This window comes from Silene latifolia, chromosome 2 (assembly GCF_048544455.1).
Source record: "Silene latifolia isolate original U9 population chromosome 2, ASM4854445v1, whole genome shotgun sequence".
Taxonomy (NCBI): Eukaryota; Viridiplantae; Streptophyta; class Magnoliopsida; order Caryophyllales; family Caryophyllaceae; genus Silene; species Silene latifolia.
Window position 1 is genome coordinate 62,403,759 of NC_133527.1, and position 22,323 is coordinate 62,426,081.

Consider the following 22,323-nt stretch of genomic DNA (forward strand, 5'->3'; position numbering starts at 1 on the left):
CTTAAGATATTACATTTACACTCGTAAAATGTTAGATTTACACTTGTAAAACTCATACAACATTACATTTACACTCCTGAAATCTGAAACTCAAAACTGATTAATTAGGGGATAGAGAGAGAGAGAAAAATTAATTAGTGTATAGAAATTTGATTAGTGATAATTTTTTTTGTTTTTTTCAATCTCAACCATCCATCTCAATCCAACCATCCACATTTTTTTCCTTTTCTTTTTAATAGCCCTTAATCAAATTCATCTCAACCATCCATTGAGTCCATCCAAAGGCCCATAGAGGGACATAGGGACTCAATGGCATATGGTGGACTCATTAGAACTCATCGATATATATAGGGGCGAGATCAGGTACAAACCAAGTTTCAATACGAACCGTACGAACTAAGGCTAATATACACCCCCTACTCTATCTCCCGCAAAAATCAACAGCTACAAACTTAACCCTTTCCCTTTCCCTTTCCTATTCCCTACCCCTACCCCCACTCTCGACCTCTCTCCTCACATCACCCATCCTCAGTTCCTCACCTGCTGCCGCCGTCGCCACCGTCGGCGAGGTACAACGACTCCGACGCATCACCGACAACTCTTCATTCTTCCATCACCACGACCTCCAGTTTTCGTTGCCTTTTCACCAGCATCGCTTATCGGACCACCGGAGAACACCACCAGGAACTTATTTTTCTGTCGCCGAACCTACTCGGTTACACAATCGATCATTTATGTAGAGAGAAGGGCGACCAACGATGGCGAGGAGATATGTGTTTCATCCTTAAGTTTCAGGTAAGTAGATCGAACAATAAAAAAAACTGTGGTTTAGGAATGTTGGTAGTTGTTTGAATGTTTCATTAAAATTGATTACTAATTGTGATTAGCAAAATATAAGGCTTTGGTAGATAGGTAAATTAGAAGAGAAGGAGAGCAGAAGGTGTATCCAGGCATTTATTTCATTTTTCAGTTCTTTTTCTTTAAATGTTCGTTGAAAAAGTTTGGATCACATTTGCTGCTGCTGCGAGCTTTGGCAGTTTGCTGAACTTTTTTTTTTAGACAACAGTGACAATTTGCTGAATTCTAGTCTATGAAGTTAAAATTATTGGGAACTTTCAGTCAGATTTGCGTTCTTAGCCAGATAATCTGTTAATTGTTTATGTTTGTGATATTTTAAATTTGGTACAATTAAGGAGCTTATTTGGAGTTGTTGTATGTTGCATGAGGAAGAAATTATATTTGGAGACACAAATTCTCATTTGGAGAATGTGGGTTTATTGACTTGCAAATTACTCTGAATTAGAAAATGACCGAACTCTTAATTAGAAAATGACCGAGTTTGAGATTGACCGATTTGACATGTTATGGCGACTAATTTCAAATTACTCTGATTTTATCGACTTATAATAATAACCTTAATAATTATGACTTAAAATTACCCTGTTGGAGCTCAGATGACCTGACTCGAGAAGATCTACCAATACTCCAAATGACTTGTAGTAGATCACTAAAATCTAACCGAATAAAAAATTACCAGACTCAAGTAATCAACCAAAGAGAGTAGTATACGGGAATTGGAGTAAAATTTGTATTTTTGCTACCTCATAAGCGTACGGGATGTGGATATATGGTGTGCATCCACACGGTACAAAAGCATTCCTATGATTTAATGCATGTTCTTTGCTGGGATCGATATTTGTTCTCATGTTCATTAGATAAAAACCGTAAAGGTTGTAGCGCTCTCCTCAATTTTTCCCACAAACTACTAATCTGTATACTAAGCCCTGATCATATACTATATTTTTTTCACAAAATCTCATTTGTGACGGCACGTATCCGTCACTTTGGAGTGACGGATACCATTTTCCCTCACAAATGACTCAAATAGGGGAGAGAGGGAAGCACATGGGGGTGCCCCCACCTTGTCCCCCTATCCATTTTGTGAGTGGCATTATCCGTCACTTGCTCCAACCTGTCTTCAGCAAGACTAATTGTATTTTTTTTTTGTGTGTTTTGATCAATTGTTTGTCTGGTTTTGTTCATACAGGTTTGGTGTTGAGCTGAAGTAGGGAAGCTGTTGACTTTCCAAAAATCAGAAGATCAGTCAAGAGAGTCATGAAAACATGCTGAAAAGTCTCAAGCAAGTCTCATATGAGCAAAACGACGAGGTCTCGCCGTCTCAGCCTGCTGAAAGTTGTTGAGGGAAAAACAAAGACTCTAAAATCCATGGTATCTTGCATTGGTGGTTCACATAAAAATGGATGGTTAGTTGTCTTAACATTGATTAAAAGAGACACGAGTAAGGAGGGAACCAGCAGGGAATTTGACGATGTTAGTGCAATTATAAATTCTCTAGTTTCCCAATAGAAATTTGGGATTAATGCACCACAAATAGAAAATTTGAGAAGTTAAAGTTTGAAATTAAAGTCAGATATTCAAGTTCTTAATGAAGCATTAAAGAAATTGTTGATATCTGGTTAAAACAAGAGCAACTTTATTCAACATCTTTAGTTTTTAGATCAAGAATTTTTTTTCCTTGAACAGAACATTCACTACTGTATCTGATTAGAGCTTCTTATCTTATACAAAAATGAATACAAACGTAATTTATATTCAAGAGTATAAATGTAAATAATAGGGATCATGTATAATGATGTCTATCTAGCAAAGTAAGGTAAACAAATGTATCTAGCAAGATAACGATATGTATCAAGTAAAGTAACGAAGTGTAATTAGATTGCGAGAGATGTGTATCTAGTAAGGTAAAGAAGTGTATCTAGCTTCTCTAAGATGTGTATCTAGCAAGGCAAGGTCGTGTATCTAGTGAGTTAAATGAGTTTATCTAGCTACCAATCGTTAGTTGGCGCAGTGGTAGCATGGGGCTGCGCTTGGTAGGGAGGTCTGCGAATCGATCCCCCACAACTGCGATTGGGAGGGGTTTAAATACCGTAATCCTTGGACACGCCCCGAAATCCGGATTAGTCGGCCCAATGTGGTTCGGATTACCGGTTGGTTTAGACCAAAAAAATGAGTGTATCTAGCTTGCGAGAGATGTGTATCTAGAAAGGTGAATGAGTGTATCTAGCAATTTAAAGACATGTATCTAGTTAAGAATAATTTTTTGGGAGTTTTAAGACTAACTCCGAGATACATTTTATACTATTTGCGGATACATTTTCAATTATGAGCGGATACACTTTGTGGAAATTGTTACAAGTTTTAACACTAACTCTTTGATACGTTTTATATGTTTTGCGGATACATTTTATTTTTTGCGGATACACATGACATTAAAGTCAAGACACATTATAATACTTTTGGATAAATGTTCATACTTACTATAGAGTATTCAGGTTAGTTAGGAAAGTAGTTAGGAAAGTGGTTAAAAACTAACCATAACTAACTCAATACTCCTTATCTCTACATCCTATATAAATACACCATCTTTGTAATAGAATCATATGTTGGTTAATAATAACAGAATTAATTTTCTTCTTCTACTTTCTCTCTTCCTCTCCGTCAATCTGTTACCAACACAATCATCATATCAATCATATGATTATGATCATCCAAGCTTGATCATGGTTTATATGGTATCAGTGGTATAACGATCCACTATTTTTTCGCTTCCGCATTCATACAAATTCATATATTCATTGCTAATTCTTTGAGTATATTCATCACTTCCAATTTAAATCTTTTTTAATCACACAAATCATCTGATCATATCATGGCTACCCCTGAATCCGGCGATCAAGAAACACTTTTTTCTCCTTATGATGATCCTCTTTTCCTGTCTACAACTGAACAGCATGGGTTGAGGTTAACAGAAACTCTTTTTGATGGCACCAACTTTCGTCAGTGGCAGAGGGAGGTGATTCAGACTTTGCTTTCAAAGAACAAGATTGGGTTTATTTCTGGAGAATGTGCAATTCCTGATAAAAACGACAAGAGGTATAATTCCTGGATTCGTTGTGATCTTTTTGTGTCTCGGTGGATTAGGAATTCCATGATACAAGGTTTGCGTGATCATTTCCAATATGCAAGTTCTTCTAAACATCTTTGGTCAGAAATTATAGAACGTTTTGGTCAATTGAATGTGTTAGAGCTTTATGAATTGAAGAAGGAACTTGTTAATCTTAAGCAAGAAAATGCTTCTTTGATAGATTACTACACTAAAATCAAGGGTCTTTGGGAGAATATCGATCACATGGATCCTATTCCTCATTGTACCTGTGGTGTTATGTCCAAATGCACTTGTAGTCTTCTCAAACGTCTTGTTGAGAGAGAGACACAAGCCAAGCTAATACAGCTTTTAATGGGTTTGCATGCTGGTTATGAGCAAGTCCAATCTTCATTGTTATCAATGGATCCACTTCCTCCTATTAACAAAGCTTTAGGAGTACTTCAGAAGATTGAGAGGCAGAAAACTATAAATGATAGTACCAATACTGCAGTTCTTGATTCTGTTGCTTATGCTGCTAAGAAACGCTATAACAATCCTCATACAGCTGATGCTAATCCTAAGGGGAAACGTACCAAAGAAAACACAAACAATTACCCACCTTGTAAGCAATGTGGTAAGACTAATCATAAGGTCGAAGATTGTTTCCAACTGCAGACTTGTCTTTTTTGCGAGATCAAGGGGCATATTGTTGATAATTGCTACAGTTTCAAAGCATGGAAGGCCAAACAGGCCAAGGGGAAGACAAAGACTGGGGATTCTGCTAGGCCACCACAGAAACCAGTGAATAATGCAGAGCTGTGTGGTAACCAGGATGCTGAGTATACTTCTGTCCCACAAACTGCTCATTGTGCTAATATTAATCCTTTTTACCCCACTGCCTTTGGATATACACCAGCAGTTTCTGCTCCTATCTCAGGTTACAGTCCTGCAGTCCCATATGTTCAAAATACTCAGTCTATTCCTGCAGCACCTGCAACTGATACAGCTTCTCAGTTATCACCTGATCTTGTACAAGGCATTGTAGATTCTGTAATGAATAAGGTGTTACAAGCTTTGACTGACAGGTCTTCTACTGCATCTGCTGATCCAGGATCTCCGTCTTACACTCACTTTGCAGGTAAGTCTTCTACTCAATTTACTACAGGCTTTATTCCCAGTAAGGATTGGGTCATTGATACTGGAGCATCTGATCACATGACATCAGATGTCTCCTTATTGCATGAGATTAAGAAATTACATTCTCCATTATTTGTTTCTTTACCTGATGGTTCTATCAAGACTGTTTATTACACTGGAAATGTCTCCTTAACACAAGATATTACATTATTAAATGTGTTGCTCATTTCTGATTTCAAGCCTAATCTTTTATCTGTTGCTAAGTTAATAACCAATTCACAGTTGATTGTTACCTTCTCAAATGATTCATGTTTATTTCAGGACCATTCAAGTAAGGCTGTTGTTGCTAAAGGAATCAGAATTGGAGATTTGTATAAACTTAGGACATCTAATTTTGTTAGAAATACTAAAAAACCTAGTGTTGCTAATGCTGTTCAAACTGTAAATGTTGCTTTGTTACATGCCAGGCTAGGGCATTCTTCTGTTGAGAAACTCAGGCATGTAAATAAAACTGCACTTAAGGGTGTTAATAAATTGTTTTGTGATACATGTGTTCTAGCCAAGCATCATTCTTTGCCTTTCTATAAAAGTCTCTCTTATGCTGCTAAATGTTTTGATCTTATTCACATGGATCTATGTGGTCCTTACAAACACCCTGATATGACTGGAGCTCAGTCTTTTCTGACTATTCTTGACGATTACTCAAGGGCAACCTGGACTTTTTTAATTCAACATAAGACCCAGGTGCCAAATTTGGTCAAAAATTTTATAAGTCTTGTTGAGACCCAATTTGATACAAAAATTAAGATTATTAGGTCTGACAATGGTACTGAATTTTTCCAAACACAATGCAATGAGTTATTTGCTGCTAAGGGCATTATACATCAAAGAAGTATAGTAGGTAGGCCTCAACAAAATGGTAGGGTTGAAAGAAAGCATAGGCATCTATTGGAAACAGCTAGGGCTTTAAGATTTCATGCACATCTACCTATAAAGTTTTGGGGAGCTTGCTTGCTAACAGCTACTTTCCTTATTAATAAAATGCCATCTTCTGTACTCAATTGGAAGACCCCACACGAGCTATTATTTAAAGTCTTGCCTAGTTATGATGATCTGAGAGTCTTTGGCACACTGTGTTATGCTACTAGACCCCCTACTGTCAGGGATAAATTCTTACCAAAGGCAAGAAGGTGCATTTTTATTGGTTACCCTCCTACTCAGAAGGGCTACAAACTTTATGACCTTGATTCACATGATATTTTTGTCAACAGGGATGTTGTTTTTTATGAGCATTGTTTTCCTTATAAAACTGACAGTACTGTTGTAGTTTCCCAAGATTTCCTGACTGATCTTGATGTTTCAGATAGTACAACTCCTTTAATTACTCCTACTACTTCAGATATTACTCTTAGTAGTGTCCCTTCTCAGTTACCTAATACTACTAGAGCTATGAATAATATTCACATAATACCTACTAGACCAAGTCCTGTTACTCCCAACCTCAGGAGGTCCACCAGGACTAGACAGCAGTCAGTCAGGCTTGCTGATTTCCACTGCACAGCTTCAGCTTTTCATTCTGATGTGATAAGCCAACTCACTGACTTTGACCAGCAGTATACAACCTCTTTAACCAAAGTGATTACTGAGGTAGAGCCGAGTTATTACACCCAGGCTTGTAAAGATCCTAGATGGGTTGCTGCTATGGACCAGGAGTTATTAGCCTTGGAGAAAAATAATACTTGGCAGCTCACCACTTTGCCCCCTGGAAAGAAAGCAATTGGCAGCAAGTGGGTGTATAAGATAAAGCATAAGTCTGATGGCACAGTAGAGAGATTCAAGGCAAGACTAGTAGCCAAAGGTTTTAACCAAGTCAAGGATAAGGACTACAAGCACACGTTTTCTCCAGTTGCCAAGTTTGCAACTGTGAGGACTTTAATTGTTGTTGCTGCTATAAGGAAGTGGTCCCTATTTCAACTTGATGTCAATAATGCTTTTTTGCATGGGTTTATTGAAGAAGAAGTGTATATGAGGCCACCTTTGGGTTACACAAAGGCACATAAAGATCAGGTTTGCAAGCTAGTCAGATCTTTGTATGGATTGAAACAAGCTTCCAGGCAATGGAACTTGGAGTTGACAAAATTTTTGGTTAAACTGGGCTATGTACAGTCTAAGCAAGACTATTCCTTATTCACAAAACAAAACAATAATTCTCAGAAAGTAGCTATTGTTTTGGTTTATGTGGATGATATATTATTAACTGGGGATGATTTGAATGCCCTGGAGCAACTCAAATTGGAGTTACATCAGAAATTCACAATCAAAGATCTTGGTGAAATGAGGTACTTCTTGGGCTTAGAAATTGCAAGGAATGAAACTGGCATACTGTTAAATCAAAGGAAATATGTCCTTGACATCATCAAGGATGCTGGTTTTGAGGGGTGTAAGTCTGTTTCTTTCCCTATGCAAAAGGGACTGAAACTGTCTATTGATCAAGGGGATTTATTGTCTGAACCTGAAGTATATCGCAGGCTCATTGGCAGGCTGCTATATCTCAGCTTGACCAGGCCTGATATAGCTTACAGTGTTCAACACTTAAGCCAATTCTTAAGCTCTCCAAGAGAGCCTCATTATCAGGCAGCTCAACACCTAATCAAGTACTTGAAAGGGACTGTTAATGCAGGCCTGTTTTATTCTGCAAATTCTTCTTTGAATATACAAGCATACACAGACTCTGATTGGGGCACTTGTGCGTACAGCAGCAGATCTTTGAGTGGATACTGCATATTTTTAGGAAACTCACTGATCTCTTGGAAGACCAAGAAGCAAGTCACAGTCAGTAAGAGCTCTGCTGAGGCAGAATACCGCAGCATGTCTTACACAACCAGTGAGCTTGTTTGGTTAGTTGGTTTGCTGCAAGATCTCAGGGTTTCAGTCAAGCTGCCTATTCCCTTATATTGTGATAATAAGGCTGCACAGCACATAGCCCAAAACCCTGTCTTCCATGAGAGGACAAAGCACCTCAATATTGATTGTCACTTTGTACGAGACAAACAGTTGGAAGGTTTTCTATATACTCAGCATGTCCGGACTGGATTGCAGCTAGCTGATGTAATGACCAAGGCACTTGGTAGACAGGAGCATCATTTCTTTGTTTCTAAACTAGGACTTAAGCTATATCAAGATAGTCCATCTTGAGGGGGGGATATAGAGTATTCAGGTTAGTTAGGAAAGTAGTTAGGAAAGTGGTTAAAAACTAACCATAACTAACTCAATACTCCTTATCTCTACATCCTATATAAATACACCATCTTTGTAATAGAATCATATGTTGGTTAATAATAACAGAATTAATTTTCTTCTTCTACTTTCTCTCTTCCTCTCCGTCAATCTGTTACCAACACAATCATCATATCAATCATATGATTATGATCATCCAAGCTTGATCATGGTTTATACTTACGGATACACATCGTATTACTTCAGGATACACATGGTTATACTCCCGGATACACATGTATCTGATAGTATAACCATGAGCGACCACCACCATTAATTATCTCTTTTTGATATATAGCTACTCCCCACGAGTGACCACCACAATTAATTCCACAAAAGACGAAAAGATCAAACATTTGATTTAAGAATTCCATCGATTTTTGAAACGAGACAATGATCAGAACAATGCCTAAGACGAATCTCCAACAAAAAGTCAAAGACCCATCACTCCAATCAACAATTGATTTAAGAATTCCATCGATTTTTCTCTGAAACTCGGGAGACCACCACCGAGTCGACTAAGTGGACGATTCAAGTAATGTTCAAAATCAAGCACTTTAACAAGACAGGGGTCTTTGCAAGCTTCCATTCATGGCTTGCTGACCGCCATAGCTCCTCTAGTATCAGGCGCGAGAGGATGTTGATAAGACACTCATGATTTAACTCGGCCCAATCCGAGTTGTGGCGGGTTGACTCCATGGTGAAATCATCTTTGTTTATATCGACTGGACGGTTGGGGATGTTTAGGGTGAGGGGGATATTCGTTGTGGAAAATGAGGGCTTCAAAAGAGAGCTAACAGGAAGAAAAGAACGGAATCGACTCCGGCGAAACGTCAGCTAATAAGACTCGCCGCCATACACCGTATTATGTTTGCCGGAGATTTGATGCCGGTGTCAGGTTGTGATTGGAACTGGGAACTTGGAAGTAAGGTATAATTTAATTACAAGGGAGAGAAGTAAGGGATAAAGTAGTTGGTGTTCTAATTTTGGCCGCAGATCTCTTGTATCCAATGGTTTATAATTAGTTCGTACGGTTCGCACCGTAAAATAGTTCGTACAGGATCCTGATTCTATATATATATATATATATATATATATATATATATAGAATTGGGATCACATGAGTCCACCCTATCTTTTTGAGTCCGTGAGTCCATGATACAATATCACACGTTATACTACACAATATCACAGCTTACAGTTTCACACATTATACTAAACAATATCAGAACTGAAAAAAAAAAGTTTTTGAAAAAAAAATTCGAAAAAAAAATCGTGATATTGTTTTGTAATACAATATCACACGTTATACTAAACAATATCACAGCATACATTAATTTTTTTTTTTTTTTAAAAAAAAAAACAAAAACTTTTTCGAAAAAAAAAATTTGAAAAAAAAATCGTAATATTATTTTGTAATACAATATCACACGTTATACTAAACAATATCACAAAAAAAAAAAAAAAAAAAACACTTTTTCGGAAAAAAAAAAATTCGAAAAAAAAATTTTGAAAAAAAAAATTCGAAAAAAAAAATTGAAAAAAAAATTCGAAATAAAAAATTTCGAAAAAAAAAATTCGTGATATTGTTTTGTATAGTGCGTGATATTGTTTTATGGACTCATGGACTCAAATATATAGGTGGACTCACCGGATCTTGCCTCTATATATATATATATATATATATATATATATATATATATATATATATATATATACTCTCATCACCTATCACCTTATATTCTATTACTCACAATTACAAACCACTAAACATAAAGTGGGGAAGAGAAGAAGACTAGAGAGATTAGAAACCTTTTCATCTTCAATTTACCGTAAGTTTCTAACACCACTTTAATAAATTTTTTACATATGTAAGTTTGACTCTTGACCACCATGGACCGTTGACCACCCCTGACCATGCGTTGACCACCTTGACCGAGTGTTTGAACGTCCGATTTGAGGGTGATTTTGGGCAATTTTGGGGTAGATTCTTGTTTTAATCGTTATTGTATTGATAGTTCGTAATTATATGCATATTATATGATGCTTAGGTAGGGAATTCGTTGAGGACCGCTTCTACATGATCTTTAATTGCTTATATTATTGTAGAATTGCGAAAAGGTAGGAAACTACTAGATCGTATGTTATTCTTATTGTCTTATTCCTTGCTTGGCATATTGGATTAAATGGTTTGGATGTGGCTTCATATTCTGGGCATAATCTATTATAATGGCTTAATTGTTTTATTCTGTTGAAATTCTTTATCTTAATGTTGTATTTTTATCTTAATGTTGTATTCTTATTATGAGTTCTTTTATATTGTTGAATTATTATTGTCTTTCTGGATTCTATTGTTGTTGGAGTTGGGAGATGAATTTTGTTGGAGCAGGCATGGGGAAGTGGAAGGGCCGTGGACCTGAGGCGAAACTATGCGTCCAATGGTTATATATCCAGACTATGTGTCTGAGGCGGGACTGTGTGTCCTGGAGTATGACTGTGTTTCTAGAAGTGGCCGTGTGTCGTGGTGTGAGGTGGATGGAATGGTGATTGTGGAATTTATTTATGTCGTAGTGTCATTGCAGGTTGCTTTATTCATTGTTTAGTTTTCTACTCAACTGTTTGGTTGACAGTGTATTCTCTAAACACCTGTGATGAACCAATTAATGGGGAGCAGATTGACTGACAAGTTTTGAGTTAGCTGGACTTAGGAGCATTGGGACGTGAGCAAGAGCTGGATTGTAGTTGTTATCTAGATCACTTTAGTTTGCCTTAACATTATTTATGTAATTTTATTTATTTTCGCTGCGTAGTAAACTGTATTATTATAGTTTAATTTAAATCAGTTTGACAATTGTAATAAGACCTTTAATGGTTATTTTATATAAAGTGCTTTGGTTTGTTATCTTTGTTATTCACTGCCTCGGGAAATTAAGATGGTAACACTCCTATTTACTTGGGAGGCCTAGCTAAAGGCTTTTGAGTAAATAGGGTGTTACAAATTAGTTAACCGAGAGGGAAACAAAAATAGGCTTCCTAGATGGAATGGGCTAAAAATATAAGAACCAAAATATTGTTAGTTGTTACTAACCTTTTTGTTTTCTTTTCGGAAACCATTTTATTATTTAAAATAGAAAATAGTTGGACTATTACAATCTTTCCCCCTTAAAAATAACTTCGTCCCCGAAGTTCAATTTTGTAAATTAAAATAAATTGAAAATTTGAGTGGTATTACAAATGCAAACAACAAAACCGTCCAACTATATTAGTCATGCTCATTGACTATCGTCAAACCATGTATATATATAACATATGTGACGGTTCTCTTTGTTAAGCATAAACTCATACGCATCAATAGACATATGGTACCAATTACAAGTATATTATACTTTTCCATCTCTTTAACATATTTAGCATACTACATGCACTTGATCCGCCAATTTACATGTCGGTAACCTTATTAGCTGAAATTAGTAACACATACTTGGCTTTTCATGCAGTAATTTTACCTCTAACACAAGTTTTATTTTTCCTTTATTTCGATGAATCATGCTCAAACATTTAATAGTAACGATCGACAGATTTCAATATGCTCATATTTCATCTAAAATCCAATGCTACACCCCATAAGCGAATTTATCAAGATACTATGCATAATACTTACATGAATTTTATCAAATGCACGTAAATTTACATATTCCATTCTCATATATTCCATGCCATAGTCATTCGATTTCTCTATTATCATGGCACTTGCATCATTAGTTCATTATGAAACGTACTTGAAACAACCATACATATTATCAATCTATGCTACATCGTATTCTACCACAAGTATTACTACTTATCATAATTAACAACATGCTCGACAATTCAACGTGCACAAATCGTTCAATTATCTTCCATGCTCATGTCTTTATCATTAACCATTTGTAACACCTCCATTTATCTAAGAGCCTTAACTAGGCCTTCCTAGATAAGTGAGACTGTTACCATCTCAGAATAACAGAGGTAGTGAATAAAAAGAGTTTAGGAAACCAAGGCAATATAAATAAATTAAACTCAAATGTCTTATACATATATTTTTTCTTTTCTTCTCAAAATAAATACAATACAATCTTGCAGCTGAATTGAAATACTAAATCTATAAATATAAAACTGAGTGAGCTAAAAGCCTAGGTCGTTTCGCCAAACTCCTCACGCCTCCCAAAGCTCCTAGCCAGCTAGTCTCAAGTACCTGTCAAGTCTGCTCCCCAGTTACGGTTCATCACAGGTGTTCACGAATACATTGTCAACCACGAGATTGAGTAGGAATAAACTAAACAACAATAATTATTTAACATAAAACACAACCAACCAATATTCAGTTGTTACCAACTCATCCAACCATACCATAACTAACTAAACAATTTCGCTGGCAGTAGCACAACCCCCTTAACACCGTGCCATGCTTAAACTCAATTGGCTGTGGTACTCTCAGACCATGCTCAACTGGTAGTAGTACTCTCCGTACTATGCACATCTAGCAGTAACAATTCTCTTGTTATGCACAACTGGTAGTAGCGTCTTGCCGCTATGCACAACTCATCACAATACTTGTAGGACTTATCAATAATAATCGCAACAGTATAAATAACAGTAACATCCATCTCAACATTTAATATAATACTCTCAACTACAATTCTTTATAGAACACATCTCAAACACAACTCCGTCATATAAGAACATAACGCAAGGTTGAGTAGGATATTCCTACCTGATCAGCAAATTCCAATAATGCAATCCGAATAAATAGAAATCCAATTAACAAAGCTTCTCACAACTTCGTCACCATCAGACAAGTAATAATTATAATTACTAATTACTCTTATTGTAAGAGGATAAGACGATGTGTTATAATATAATAAGTCAAGCCCATCTTAAATAATTATACTAATTATAAAACAATTATATGATTAATATAGAGTTATTACATTTAAGTCCCGACTTCTCAAAACTCGTGTTGACACCAAAATAAATGCGACTAACTACACCAATATAATAAAAATGTTCGGTGGTAACGTAAAATACAAACTCACCACGCATCCCTCAACACCCCCACGACAACACGCGGAGCAACCGCCAATAACAACTCTTGCAACCACCTGACCCCACGGTAGCCACCTGCCCTAGCACCACCGTGTACCAACCTCACACCTCACCTAGTCACGCCGGACAACAACAGCCTCGTCCAGTCCTTACATCTCCTCTAAAAACCCGAGTCGGCTACTAAAACAACCAACACAACTCTTATGATGCAACCTCAACCCGACAACCACCCTTTCCTACCACAAGCTCCACCAAGATGTACCACCACCAGCTCCACTACCCAACATCAGCCGCCTCTAGCAACACAACACAACCACCAAAACAACACGTCCTAACTGAACTCCCCTTCAACCCGTGTCCAACTCAAACTACCTCGACATCAACACCTCAACCCTCACCACCTATGGCCACCACCGTTATCACCATTGACCCACGATGGTTCCATTAGTGGTACCTCACTCACCTAACCCAACAACAACACCCCAGTAATAACCCAACACCGGCAGCAACAACAACACGCAGTCTCTCCCCTTTTTCGAATTTCCGGCTACCACCACCACGAACTACCATCTATTGCCACCACGACACCCTCCCTAGGGTAGACCCAACCTCTATCATCCATACCAACCCGGCCCAGATCAATTCAGGTCCGATCGGTGGCTCAAATTAGGGTTCGATTGCCCTATTTCAAACCCGCTACAACCAGACCTGCCACCTTTTAACGCCCCAATAACCACCAAGGTCAGGTCAATGTCACTACTTCATGGTTTGTCCTATGATGTTGTACGGTGGTCCTTAAAGTTCATTGTCACAACGTTATAACAAATAAATTTAGTTTAAGACGGTTTACCTTTTATCGCTAATTGCTCTTTAATTCTCTTCTTTCTTTCTTTTAGATTACTTCCTTCTTCTTTAATAAATTACTTTTCGTGTTTCTTTGTATTTATAGGCTAGGTTTAAGATGTATAAGACACTAATTAGGAAACTATAAATTACCTTATTACTATTATAATTGTGAAATACAATTATTATTATTATTATTATTATTATTATTATTATTATTATTATTATTATTATTATTATTATTATTATTATTATTATTATTATTATTATTATTATTATTATTATTATTATTATTATTATTACTACTATTATTATTATTATTATTATTATTATTATAACATAATTATCGAGTATTATCATTATTATATGAATTATCGTATATTATTATTACCCAATTGATATTTATAAGTTATTCTATTATTTTATTATTTGTTTCCGTCTAACAACATAATCCGCAATTATTATGATTAGTAAATATAACTAATCAATATAATTTATAAAATATAATTAAAATACGGGATATTACAGTCTTCCCCCTTAAAATGAACTTCGTCTCGAATTCACCCAGGAATACTGTGAAAGTCTCAACAACAATCAACATAACTGAGTACCATGAATACCATTTCAACTTATTACCACTTAAACACGATTAACTATTCTATTATCATCAAACCATATCAAACTTATCAAAATGTATCACAAAATAAACTCAAACACGAAAATGTATCTCAAAATAAACTCAAAATATGAGGTGTCACATTCTACCCTCCTAAAAATAAACTTCCTCCCGAAGTTTCGAAACTACTACTACTTTATTAAAACTGCTAACAACTTAAATACTTATATAAATGATAAGACTCTAATCCTATCAATGAATACTAGTTACCCTTCTCTCCATTCCCTTGTATTGTACTAGCTGTTCCAAATGTCTTCTCACCATTACTGTGATCACCTCCATTGCCTTGCCTATTGTTGTAGCTTCTTTGGGTACTCCATGTCCATGTATTCCTATGGCTCCCAATAGTTGGTGCTTGAGTTCGATAACCCTCTTGGTTCCTACCTTGATTACTCCCCCTAGGTGCACTCTTACATTCAAAAGCTCTATGCCCCATTTTATTACAGTTAAAACAACTCCATCCTCGAACTTGAATCTAGCCTGAGCCTCCTCCTCCTCCACTTCATGTCCCACTTCCACTATAACTAAACCCTCTAGTTGAAAATTGTTTAGCTTGAGTATTGTTTTACTTCTTACTACTCCCAGCTCCCTCACTTAATGTCTCAGTCTTCCTCTTTTCCCCCTTCGCCTTCTTCTCCTCATGTAACATATCAGCAATCCTCTCCGCATGCCTAGCTCTTTGATAAACATCATCCATACTACTTAGCTGCCCAGCTGCAAGCCTCTTCTTAATAGTTGTTGTCAACCCCTTCTCAAACCTCAATGCTAGTATCTCCTCACTTAAGTTCAAATCTGACACATATTCTGCCAATTCCATAAACCTATTGTGATAGCTCTCCACCGTCATCTCATCGGTCATCTTAAAAGAATTAAATTCAGCTCTCATCTTACTCCTAATATGTTCTAGGACAAATACCGCTCTCATAGTCTCCTTGAAACCCTTCCAAGTGAGAAAATATTCATCATTCTCCTTCCAAGCTTCCCTCAAAATTTCCTTGCTACGATTCCACCATAAACCGGCTTTCCCCCTGAAATAGTAAGCAGCTTGATCTACTTGCAGCTCCGTAGGATAACTCAAAAAAACACAAAGGTTGTTAAACTCCCATTGCCAATCCCCAAGTAGAGATGGTCACCTAATCTGTCATACTTTGTCGGGATGTGTCTTGCGATATTAGCACTCATCTTTGTTGGATCCTGAACTGACCCTTTAGCCTTTAGTGTTGCACTCAAAGCCTCATTCATGGATATTAAACCTTCAATCTCCTCTTTGGACATGATAGAGGGTATAGCTGTAGATCTCTTTGGAGGCATGGTTCTAAAAAATAAAATAAAAAATAAGACAACATAAGTTTCTACCCGAGGAAAGGTGACCTAACATTCTAAAACATTATGTACCTACAATAAAAACAAGGTGGAGATAACTGTATCCTTTCTTTCCCATCCTTTGGTTCCTCTATCGTCACTCCTACCCTTCAACTATCATAGTTTAAGAATTGATAAAGCATTTATATTGTACTTTTGTAGAACTCGCGTTTTCAAAAATCAAAGTCAAGCTGTAACCTTGAAAAAATCACCATTAAATAACCGTTACATTACTCTTTGAGTTTTTATACTTTAATTTATGGAGTTCTAGGAACGTGAGAAAAAGAATAGAATTCAAATCTCGAACAACCATTTTATAAATATTTTTACAATCCAGTTGGTCCAAAAAGAAACCGATCAGGAATTTGTCAAAAACGTGGGCTAATTTGTAAAAATCACTATTAAATATCAAAATATTATGTTACAACGTGACTTATCAATTTGAAAACATATATGAATCTTTTAAAAAGTGGAGTTGGAATTAGACAAAAATCTTAAGTACAAATCAAATGAGAAATTTTACAAAATCGTTTGTCGAAAACTTAACTGTACAGAAACAATCTGACCACTGTCGACTAAAATATTTATTTCTCCCAAACCCTAAAACTTTTAAACATGCGACCAACAACATTGGAAAGCTAACTCACTGGGTTATCACTCATAAAATTTTCGACCTTAGACGATAAACAAAGATCAAACGGCAACTAGATCAAATAGGGGTAAAAATCCGATAAGATAAGGTCCAGCCCTAGGTTCCTTTTTACCAGGTCATAAGCTATCATTAACACCCTCCTATACTTTTATCAACACAACTTGGTCATCAATTATCAAGTACTGAGTTGTACTAGTTGCTAATGGATTCGATACATTATCTTTTTCATATGCTATTTATAACTTCATCGTATTATTTCATATTTTGTTTTTCATGTGGATTGTACGACAACTTTGAACGCCACAAAGTGAACTGAATTACATTATATTTTTTTTGGTCCCTAATCGCCTACATGAGCTGATAACTTTGGCTATTATATTGTAAAGTTGATTGATGATGGGTTCAACGAGCCATAAGTCAAACGGTTGGCTGATCGATCACATATGCGAGTTATAACGATACCTCGTAGGACATTGTGACAACGTAATGGAGTCCTAAATGTTTAATACCATTCGGTGCCAGGTCGTGGATTGGACGTCCATTGTGTTCCTAGAGTCGATTCTTTTGACTATCGACTGTCTCTTGAGAATAAGGCAGTTTTTGGGTGACTTTGGTTTCTTTCTCATGGTCGACCGTAACAGAGGGCTAAGCGATTTTTTCTTTGGGTCATTTCATATTGTGCTTATATCTGCAGGATTCGAGTTGAAGAAAATATCCAACCTTTATCGGGTTTAGTTATTTCTCGGGGCCACTCGAGGAGTTGTAACTGAAATGCATGGCCATGCTCGAATGATGATTCGTTTATCAGTTAAGTTACTCTCTAGTCGGGAAAACCACTCTTGATATTGATCACTTGTAAAATACGACCTTTGTGAATACGGATTTTGCAAATTGTTTTACATTGAGTGGGAGAAATTTTAGGATGTGAGAATCGGTTATCGCACATACACTTGTGAGGACAAGTGGGAGTTTGTTGGAGCTTGTGTCCTCCACAGTTAGTGTGATAACGTATATAAATCTCTTATAGGTTCACAAGGGTATACTTAGTATTTTATCAGTTGATTAACGTTTACTTAATAACGGTTGGCTTGCTAGAAGTTTGACGTTATTATCATATTGATGACGGTGATCAACTGGTCCCTAAAAGTCACACCTAAGGGATGCGTTTGAGAGATGTGATTATATGAAAATGTAATCACATTGATGCCTTATATGACTAAAAGGTTAGTCCATGTATTTGACTAAAAAGTTAGTCAATGTGATGATGAGACGATTATTTAATTCAATTAAATAATATCAGCTGAGACGAATGAATTGTTAATTCGTAAATTGAATATAAACTGTTATATTTAATTATTTTATATAATGTTAGCTTAAACGAATTAAGATGTTAATTCGTAATTAAACGTAAACGGTTGTATTTAATTAGCAAATTATAAATATGCGATATTTATAGTTAATGTATATTTTATACGAAATTGTCATAATAAATGTTGACAGACCGGAATTAATAAATCGACTACAAACGGTCGTGTGTGGACTTATTAATATGTGACGACATATATGACAATTGATTGATATACACATTTTATACAAATAAGATAACAACCAAAATAAGAAGATTTTTCTTCTTATTCTTTTTGGGTTGTTACCCAATTTAAGGAAGGAAAAAAAGGAGAAAAAAAATCTTCCCTATTTCTCTCCCATTTACATGGTTTATAGGGGAAGAGGGAAATCATTTTTCTCACTTAATTTTTGACCTAATTCTCACATCACAAAACCCTAAAAATTCATAAGAAATTAGGGATCTATTCTAGCAAAGAAAAGAGGTATTTCTCAAAGCATTTTGGGTACAACAATTAGGAGAATATCAATTTCGATATTTGTTCTTAGGCCAAATTGCTAGGACCGAAGGTTAATTCTAATCTCTACTCTTTTTGTTTATGCATTTCGTTTATGACTAGCAATTTCATAATTATAATTTCGTTATAATCCAAATATCTTGATGAAGTATACCGATATTTCTTACATGGACAGACCGGGTTATGATGTGTGTAAGGTCGGTGTCTTTTAAGGTTGTGGTGAATGGTGCTACAGGGGAACGCTTTGTACCAGGTAGAGGGCTATGTTAAGGTGACCCGTTATCACCTTATCTTTTTATCCTTTGTGCGGAGGTCATGTCTAGTTTGATTAGAAGGGCGGTCGAAAATGGTTCCATACATGGGATCCCTATTGCACCTACGGCTCAAATTATCTCACACCTGTTATTCGCGGATGATAGCATTTTCTTCGTTAAAGCCAATGAGGGAGAGGTGCTGCGGGTTAAGGCTATTATCAATAGCTATGAGACGGCTTCGGGGCAGCTGGTTAATTTCTATAAGACAACGGTCTCTTTTAGCAAAGGAACGAATGCGAGGAGAAGGCAACGGATCACGGAGGTGCTTGGAGTCAGGGCTGTTGAGTCGCAAGAAAAATACCTGGGCTTACCTATGGTTGTTGGGCATTCGAGGCAGGTAGTTACTAAAATTATTCGGGACAAGCTAAGTAATAAGTTGCAAGGATGGTGGGGAATATTGCTCAGTAAAGCGGGCCGAGAAGTATTGATAAAGGCCGTTGCCCAATCTATCTCGACATATGCGATGAGTGTATTCAAATTGCCGGCTAATTTCTGCGATGAACTACGTTCGCTGGTCTCGAACTTTTGGTGGGGCTCGAAGGACGGAAAGAAAAATATGGCTTGGGTCGCATGGGATAAAATATGCCTTCCAAAAGCCAAGGGCGGACTCGGTTTTAGAGACTTTAATAAATTTAATGTTGCCCTTCTAGGAAAGCAAGCATGGAGATTGATGACTGAGAAGGAGTCGCTGATGGTTCGTGTTTTGCAAGCGAAATATTTCCACGGGAAATCGTTTATGGAGGCAGAGATAGGAACTAATCCAAGTTATACTTGGCGGAGCATATGGGAGGAAAGAGAGGTGGTGCAGCTAGGAGCCCGAAAACGGATAGGTAACGGGTTAGATACGAGAGTCTGGACCGATCCGTGGATACCTGGTACGGAGTCAAGACGAGTGCTTTCTCCTAGAGGGGATGTGGATTTCGATATGCGGGTGGCTGATTTGCGAGAGGAAGGGGCAGCTCGATGGAATGCCTAATTGGTAAGTACATTGTTTTTACCTTTCGAAGTAGACAGAATTTTGAGCATCCGAATAAGTGAAAGAAACCACAAGGATGAATGATGTTGGGACTTGACGAAGGACGACAATTACTTGGTAAAGTCGGCTTACTAGAGACTGACTGATGGCGTGGAGGAGAGTGGTGAGCAGTCTGATTATGCCCGTGAAAAATGGCTTTGGAGTAGGATATGGAAGGTACCAGTTCTCCCTCGTATCAAGGTGTTCTTTTGGCAATTGTGCAACGACGCTATAGCCACAAAATGAAATATAGCGAGGCGAATCTGTGGAGTAGATGATAGCTGTCCTTTGTGCTGCTACGATGTGGAAACTTGTTTCCATGTGGTACGGGATTGTGGGTGGGTGGAAGGGATTTGGGAGGGGTTGGGTTTGGAGATGGCGGAGAACAAAGGGTTTGAGCGGGTGAGGGAGTGGGTGGAGGTTGTTATGTGGGATGTGGGGGTAAGGGAGTGGATGTATCTCATGTGTGGGTGTTGGGCCATTTGGGAAGCTAGGAATAAAGCGGTTTTCTAAGGAAGGAGGTGGAGGGTAGCTGATGTTATACACAGAGTGAGGGAGATTGTAGAGGAGATGAAAGAGGAGGGGAGAGGAGAGAAGGGGCAGGCGAGGCAGAATGAGGAGGACGACCGGTGGCATAAAACGAAACCGGGTTGGCATAAGGTAAATGTTGATGCGGGGTGGTCTGAGGGAGTTGGGCTGGGGCTTGGTGCGGTGTGTCGAGATGAGATAGGGGCGGTGATGTGGGGAATTGTGTGGCAGGAGCGAGCTCAGCGGGATACGGCAATGCTGGAGGCTAAGGCGGTGCTGATGGGATCGAAGGAGGCTCGTCGTGCAGGCCTATCGCACATAATCATCGAAAGCGATTGTTTAACAGTTGTAGAAGACTTAAAGAAGAAGAAGCGTGGAAGAGGTGACATTGGCCTGGTCTATGACGATATTTTCGATTTATGTTTGCATTTCGCTGAAGTTGAATTTGTTTTTAGTAGACGGTCTTGTAATAAGGTAGCACATGAGTTGGTCCATGTACGTCCTTGGGAAGCAGGAAGTCGGTTTTGGCCGGGTGATCTTCCTCCATACATTAATGATGTTGCGGCGTCGGATATCGGTGATTTAATATAATTTAACCCTTGTGGTTTTATTTCAAAAAAAAAGAGTACACTACAAAGGAAATGAACATGTTTTTGGATTTTTGCATTTTTCAAATTTTTATGGGTTTTGTGATTAATGAAATAAAAAGACATGTTTTTTGTATTTTTCAAAATTTTTCAATTTTATCATTTTTGTTTTTAGAAGTCATGTTAGAATTTCTCATCCCCACACTAGTATGGGCATTGTCCTCAATGGCCAATACGATAGGAAATTATGCAATTTATATGAAAATGCATGATTTCTAAGCTAAATGCAAACTATATGACATATAAACAAGAGTGAATGCAAACTAAGCTATACTATATGATGCATGGGTTTTTGTTATGTTGGAGAGCATAATTTAGATTAGCTCCTAATGCATATGCATAAACTTCCCCAAACCAAAATAGACACTATTTCTAATGTCAAAAATTGGGGGAGTTCATGCATAAAGATGCTATGCATAAAACTACAATTGTCATTTTGGATTTTGAATGTGGGAACAATAAAAGAAACACCTCAATAGGACCGAAGAGTGAGTCCTCTAGATGAAGCTAGGACTCAAAAATCATGATCAAGATAAAAATTATATGAAAAACAAGAGAAACAAACAAACCTTAAAGGAGGTGTAGGAAACTCACAACGTAATGTGGCATCCTCCCAAGAGCTTGCTAATTCTCAATCTTCGTCCATGGCGTCATCTCCATCATCATCAACTTATTCACTAGAATCAACCTCCATAGATGTGGAGTCATCATCACTTGCACTTGAACTTCCTTCTTCATCCTCACTACCCTCTTCTTCATCTTCTTCATTCTATTCATTTTCTTCACCTTCTTGTGCACCCCTCTCAACAACAACCATCTCCTCTTCACCCAAGCTACCACCTCTAGAAGCACTAGGAAAGAAGATTTCCTTATCCCCCAACTAGGCAAAGGACAAGATGGGTCAAGAAGTCCTTGCCTAACAAGATGTAGGAGAGGCGGATATTGTGCTTTATAAGCATCGACTCTATCCTCATAAGCTT

At 37.2% G+C, this 22,323-nt stretch overlaps 1 protein-coding gene and 1 long non-coding RNA gene across 2 annotated transcripts; both read left to right on the forward strand.

Moving 5' to 3' along the window:
- The first annotated feature begins 439 nt into the window (after window positions 1–439).
- LOC141642787 (uncharacterized) lies at window positions 440–2,617 on the forward strand. The gene is made up of 2 exons (XR_012543427.1): window positions 440–795; window positions 2,048–2,617. It is a non-coding gene; the product is annotated as an uncharacterized LOC141642787 (long non-coding RNA).
- Window positions 2,618–20,738: 18,121 nt separating this feature from the next.
- LOC141640881 (uncharacterized) lies at window positions 20,739–21,287 on the forward strand. Its single transcript, XM_074449560.1, has one exon. The coding sequence runs from the start codon at window positions 20,739–20,741 to the stop codon at window positions 21,285–21,287; it is 549 nt and encodes a 182-aa protein (XP_074305661.1).
- The last annotated feature ends 1,036 nt before the right edge of the window (window positions 21,288–22,323 follow it).